This window comes from Pyxicephalus adspersus, chromosome 11 (assembly GCF_032062135.1).
Source record: "Pyxicephalus adspersus chromosome 11, UCB_Pads_2.0, whole genome shotgun sequence".
In the NCBI taxonomy this organism is placed as follows: domain Eukaryota; kingdom Metazoa; phylum Chordata; class Amphibia; order Anura; family Pyxicephalidae; genus Pyxicephalus; species Pyxicephalus adspersus.
In genome coordinates this window covers 23596699-23603852 of record NC_092868.1, presented here as the reverse complement: position 1 = coordinate 23603852, position 7154 = coordinate 23596699, and the positions used below count along the sequence as shown (strand labels likewise).

Below are 7154 nucleotides of genomic sequence, written 5' to 3'. Positions count from 1 at the left end.
CATTACAGCAGGCAACGTTATCCAATCTCACTCCTATGCAGTGCAAGATAGGGCGACATAGCTAGAAGAAAAAAGACAGAACAAGATGGCGGCAAAGGAGAATGCAGGACTGGATTGAGGACTTCTCCAGATAATAAAGGGATCAGCAGAATTAAAGGCAAGTAGGATATATTTTCAGTTTAGTTGCAATTAAAGGGAGACAGAATTCTGTTATATTAGTGATGTAAAAAAAAAAAAAAAAAATTGTGATGCGCAGAAGACCAGGGAACTTCCTGGATAATAGGGGGCACAAGTACTTAGAGACAGAAAGTCTAAACAGGAAAAAAATACGAATTCCATGTGTGTCTTAATATCAGTGGCAGAAGTGGGAAACAATGCTTTTGGTCTCACTGTACTGTATATTAAAATTATATGTTTATTGATTTTTTTTCCCATCAAATACAGAGTAACAAAAAAAAAAAAAAACCACAACAGGGAAGAGAAAACTAAAAAAAGAAACCAAGAAAGGAGATTAGGATAACAAAGGAAAAAACAATGACAACAAGAATAAGTGACAGTACAGCTGTAAGCTTAATGCACATAGGAGACTCAAAGCAATATAGGACAAAGCAGTTCCATTACAGAAAAACGTAAATTATTAAGCCATATATGGGAAATAAAGGCAGATACCTATTTCTAGTAAGCTCCTATGGAAGGTATATCAATTATCTAGCAGAAACTTTATAGCAGAAATATATAAAAGAATGCAGAATATGACATACACCCTTTACTAACACACACAACTCGCTGTGTTCAAACCTTTATATCTCCTACAGTTAGTCACCACGATGTGAAATTATCAGGGTGCACACAGTACCCTGAAAATCCTAGCTACTAGTAAAAGGTTTTTAATTTCTTTGAGTTTTTTTATATTCTCATGCCATAGTAATTACATTTTAGAGAGGGAGGGAGCAGCAGGGTGCCGCTCCGTGGCTCTGCCCCTCTCCTATGCATTCAGCAGAACAGTGCTGTATGTATAGCACTCGTTCATGCATCATGCAGTCCTTAGTCATTGGAAAAGGATCGTGAAAGATCCCTCCAACGACTATAATTGCACATGGGTATGCAGCTTAAGGTAAAAAGGGTGTTAGGCTGCAGAATATTTCAAGCAGCCTGTACACACACTCAGCTATCACAGTGCAGTCAATGACATTATACATGCCCACTTGGGTGGACAAATTTCACAGGCAGATCATTTCATGGCACATGAAACCACCTACAAATAGGGACACTCATTTCACTTAGTGATCTGCAAGTAGAATTCTACCTTTTCCCTACATTAATTACTCAACTTCCCGACCTCTTCCACTTCTTCGATGTGGGCTCTATCCAAGTTATGGATTGGCTGGATTTTGTAGATTCTACAGTAGAGACTCTTTCCTTCCCGAGACATAAAACAGTCATGGCCAAAAATATTGCCAAGCCTGCATTTATGTCAGAAAATGTAACACTTTTCTCAGAAAACTGTTGCAATTACAAATGCTTTGGTATTATGATGTTTATGTCTTTTCTTTGCACTGTAAGAACACAAAAAAGCAGAGAAAAAAATCTGACACTTCAGAAGTCTCCCAGCACTTTGTCAAACCATTTCTGTGTGCTTTTTGAAGTATGCTTTCGTTCATCGTACTGCTGAGACCAAGCTTTTTTTTACCCATGGCCTTACATTGCACCCCAAAATTCTTAGGTAGACTTAAGATTTTATAATACCATGCAAACTGTCAAGAGTACAGACTACCAATTAGCAAAGCAACCCAAAAACATCAGTGAACTTCCTCCATGTTTCACCGTAGGTACAGTGTTCTTTTCTTTAAAGACTTCTTGTTTTCTGTAATCAAATGCTGTGTATTACCGAAAAACTGTAATTTTGTCTCATCTGTCAAGAGGACATTCTCCCAAAATGATTGTGGCTTCCACAGGTGAGGTTTAGCAAACTCCAAATCGACTTAAGTTTCAGTGTCAGCAGTGGGGTCCTCTTGGGTCTCCTGCCATAGTATCTCTTTTTATTTAGATGGTGACAGATAGTATTAGCTGACGCTGTTGTACCCTGTGCCTACAGGTCAACTTGAATTTGTGTGAAGCTGATCAAGGTTCTTTATCCACCATTCGAACAATTCTTTGTTGTAACAGATCATTAATGTTTTTCTTTTGTGCACGTCTGGAGAGATTAGTTACAGTGCCATGGGCTGTAAACTAATTATTTTTTAAAAATAAATTCTAAATTCTAATACTAAAATTCTTTACAATGTTGCACACAGTGGACACAGGAACATTAGGATTTCTGGAGATGGACTTGTAGGCTTGGGAATGTCCATGCTTTTCTATAATTTTGGTTCTCACATCCTCAGACAATTATTTTCCCCATGCTTGTGTGGTACGCACATAGTGCTTCAAATCTGAGAGACCTGGAACAGCTGGCAAAGAAAGGGTGGTCCTCAATTCTAGTAAAGAGATGTAGATGACTCATTGATTGTTACAGAAAGCAATTAACATTCGTTTTTTCTTCCAAAGAGTGTGCTATGAAATATTAAGTTGAGGGTGCCAATTTTGTCCAGGCCCTTTTTTATTTTATTTTTTTTGAGTGAAATGTCTCAGAACTTTTCTCTCTGCTTTTTTGTGTTCTGCTTGTGCCAACAAAAGAAAATCATGACAATACCATAGCATTTGTGACTGCAAAAAATTCTGGGAGAAGTGGTGCTTTGATTTTGGGCTGCCTGCTTCCACTGCCCGCCAAATTTCTACACCGAATTAGAATTCTAAGTCTTAACTTGTCTCTTCCCGAGACCTTCGGGTTCCAGTTACTTTCTTCACTAGAGCTACATTAGGCAACCTACCTCCACTCTTCTATTAATTTGCGTGTGTTCTGACAAGTTACCAACTCTCGAGTTTGACTCATATATCCATTGACAACCATCACTCAAGGTAACTCATTCTTGACTGGGCATTATATTAGGGTTTTACTGAGATTTTCACTCTCCCTAATTGCCAACTTAGCACCATCCAGTGATGCCTTATGTCAATAAGCCGTGTGTTCATTTTTCTATGAGCAATAACCTGTGGAACAAATAACCTGTAACAAACATTTTGTCTAATATGCTGGTAGAGTTGGGATAGGGAGGGCTGGAGAACAAAATTTGTTCCACATCTTTTCCCTAGAGGGCTGATGTCAAAATGTGTATAATAATTTCAGTGTTCCCACCAGAATTTTTTTTAGTCAGGTGGTAAAAAAGTGGGTGGGGCAAGACACTGCAAATTTTGTGCTCCTAGTTGTTTATTCCATTGGCACCCACGTAACCCTAATATTGTGACAGTGTTCTACCTACCCACTATACTTTATTCCAACCTTTTAATGCCTGCCACCTTAATATGTGCCATTTTCCCATCTTTTTTGTAATATGCCCAAATGGCCCATTGCTGTGTATTAAAATGCAACTTCATAGTGTTCGTGCGTTTTTGTTAAGGAGTGTATTCCTGTGCAGAAGTGTAACAATGTAATGAATGTAGTGTAAAAAGTCAGGGTTAGTTCACATACGCAGTAAAAGAAAAAAAAAAAAATTGGGCCATTTATTGATCCCAATTGACTACTGGCAACTGATAAGCACCTGGGATTAATACAGGTGTTAACTACTAGGCTTTTTCAGGCCTAGCGGTTTTTGAAGCAGCAATGGTTTCTGGCTAGAGGAAGCAGTAGTTGCAACCTCACTGCCAGTGTGAATTTAGCTAAACTTCAGATGTGCCCCCTAGGACTAAATCTAGTTGAAACAACTTTTGTTAAAGAAAAAATGTTTTTTTTTCCACAATGACAAGCACTTAATTTGTTCACAAACTGAGACCAGAGAGTCCTGTGCTGGGCTTTCGGTCAGCACCGCCATCTTTTTTTTTTTTTTTTTTTTACTCACATTACCTGATCTTGCACGATGCAGGTGAGAAACCAAAAAAGAAATAAAAAATGCAGATCCCACTAAGATCAAACTATTGTTTTCAAGACAGGAAAGCCCCTGATGATGTAGAAGGAGCAGGTTACCACTTCAGTTAACACTGTAATGGTAAAAATAAATGGTAGTGACCAGGCAGGGCTTTATTGCAAAAAGGGGCAAATGATATTACCACAGTACCACTTACAAAAAATATATTGCACAAGGTAACAGCTACAAACACACCTCTGCAACTCCATGTTCCCATCTAGCTCATCTCCTATTTTTCTCAAGCATTCACTCAGTCGCTTAGTAGATGGGTTTACTGGAACCTGATCTTCCACATGGAGCTCTGGAACGTCTACACCGGCTGCATTTGGGTCTCGCTGCACCCGATCTTCAATAAAGCTGAAGGAATAGTACAGAAAACATTCTATTACAAAAACAAGCCAACAATATTCCTTTAATTTAAACAGTGCTAGAAATACATAAATTTGTAATGACATACAGCAAAATTTAGATCAGTATTGCATGCAAATATAAATTTCCTATAAAAACAGACATTCTGAAAAAAAAGTATTAGCAATTCATAGGCACTTTAAGTGCACAACAAACACTTTCTAAATAAAACCGAAATTGGGAAAGGATGCTGCAAAGCCAAGTACACTGCTCAACTCCCTAATTAGAGAATTATATTAGCCACATTTTTTTTTTTTTTAGATTTAGTACTCATTTATCCTTTCCTTAAAACACCTCTAAAAAAAAATTATACCCATTAATAGTTAGTTAGCCAGCTAATCCCTAACAGGTATTAGGTAAACACAAACACAGATGAACAAAACATGAATCATTACAATGTATCATTATTTTACCTCCTGGGCGTTTCACTGACGTCTGGATTTCTGTACTAAAAGCCAACGTCGCATACCTATAGACAAAACCACATAAATATATTTTGTATTATTTTGTATTGGATTGATACAGGACTTATCGAATCCAATGCAAAATATTTGAATTTCCTGCTACTACCCCCGTCGACGGGAGTATGCACCGATATCAGGAATCGCCGAGGGGCGCGTACGCGAACGCCGAGTGTTCTAATTTTTTCTGTACTTCCATGCAAAAAGCGTTACATTTTTTGCATGGAAATTTATTTTATATTGTAGGCTATAACTCCTATGCATTACTCACCGAAATATGTAATGTATGTAATGTAACTGTACAGTATCATAATTATATGTATATAATATATATATATATATATATATATATATATATATATATATATATATATATATTTCTTTGTATTGGACTCAATACAGCTTTTTTGTATTGAATCCAATACAAAATTATTTGAATTTCCCGAACCGACGCATGCACCAACATCACCGGGAAACCCCGGAGCTCGTCTATGCACACACCGGGAGAAGATGGAAGACAGAAGACATCTCTGGAGAAGCTGCGGGGACAAGGTAAGTGTTTTTTTCAGTCGTAATCCGATTGTTATACAATGTCGTATGACAATCAGATTGCACTGTAACACTTGTTTCTATTTTTAGCTAACCTGAACATGGTTCGGGGTAAACGCTTTCAGCAAGTTTTCTTACTCCGAACCAGGCTCGGGGTAACCACCCAGGTGGTTAAAGACAAAGTCAAAATGCAACAAATGAAGCAGCCTGGCCTACCCATGCCATTTTGGAGCATTTGGCTGCGAAGTGACAGACAATAATAAATCACTAGAACGTCTTTAATAGTGTTTAGGTTTGTCTATACTATTAAAGAAGTGGGCAGGTCATGGGAAAGAATGTGTGGGAGGCAGGATGCAAAGCCATCTACATCGCCCCTTTTGGACGGCTGCCCGCAGCTTACTCACATACCACATTGAAAATACTCTATACGAGAAGACAACACTTATCTTCCCCTGCTGGATGGATCACTGTCATTTACTTCCACTAAGACAGAGATGTCATAACCATTGTGCATATGAAAGTCCTGGAATAAACATTTCAAGATTCTATCACACTGTTCACTCCACTCAGACATCTGGAAACACCAGCAGTATGTGCAAACTGATATCGGTCTTACTATCAAATTACTTACAAGTAGCAAAAAGCCCCAGCAATAATACTAGGTCTCCCCCTACCCCTGAGGAAGCCCGGTTTGGGCGAAACGCATCGCGTGGGACACCTTACCGCCATCGCTAACCCAGTATGATACTAAACTATATTCCTAAGTTTTGCGAAACTAGTGTGTATATGTTAGCCTAGGATTCATTTACAGAGACACAGCTCTTAATCTTTTAAATTATGTTGTTGGAACAAAAAAATTGCCCTTCAAAAGCCTGGCTATCCTATTATTATAATTATTATTATTAAACAGGATTTATATAGCGCCAACTTATTACGCAGCGCTGTACATTAAAAAGGGATTGCAAATGACCGACTAATACAGACAGTGATACAGGAGGAGAGGACCCTGCTCGGAAGAGCTTACAATCTAGTAGGTGGGGGAATTTCACACACAATAGGATGGGAGATATAGTAGATGGTAGTAGTGATGGTTTCAAAGGACAGAAGAAGACGGGTAGGCAAGTTTGAAAAAATGGGTTTTGAGCGCTCTTTTAAATGAGCAGAAAGTAGGAGCAAGCCGAATAGGACGAGGAAGACCATTCCAGAGAGTTGGGGCAGCTCTAGAGAAATCTTGTATCCGTGCGTGTGATGAGGTTATGAGTGAGGAAGTCATTAGTAGGTCATTGGAGGAGCGGAGAGAGCAGCAGGGGGAGTATTTTTTTTACCAAGTCAGAAATATAAGTGAGACAATAACTGTGTAGGGATTTGAAGGCAAAGCACAGGAGCTTGAATTAATTTGATTCTAAGGAGAAATGGAAGCCAATGGAGAGAACTACAAAGAGATGCAGCGGAAGAGGAGCAGAGGGAAGGATGGGATGAGTCTGGCTGCAGCATTCATGATAGATTGTGGAGGAGAGAGTCGAATTAGTGGAATACCAGAGAGAAGGATGTTACAGTAGTCCAGGCGGGAGATAAGAGCATGTACAAGGAGTTTGGTGGGCTCAGGGGACAGGTAGGGGCGGATTTTGGAGATGTTGCGTAGGAGAAAGTGACACGATCTGGAAATGTTCTGAATATGGGGGGTAAATGAGAGGGCCGAGTCAAAGGTGACACCAAGACAACGTGCCTGAGGGGA

The 7154-nt window shown here is 39.0% G+C and overlaps 1 protein-coding gene across 1 annotated transcript in view; it reads right to left on the bottom strand.

Moving 5' to 3' along the window:
- The window catches only part of LOC140341316 (apoptosis regulator BAX-like), a gene marked incomplete in the record, with an annotated part of 48469 nt that overhangs the window by 13371 nt on the left and 27944 nt on the right, over positions 1-7154 (bottom strand). Inside the window, 1 exon segment of the mRNA XM_072426968.1 lies at positions 4197-4358. Coding sequence (XP_072283069.1) covers positions 4197-4358 — 162 coding nt within the window.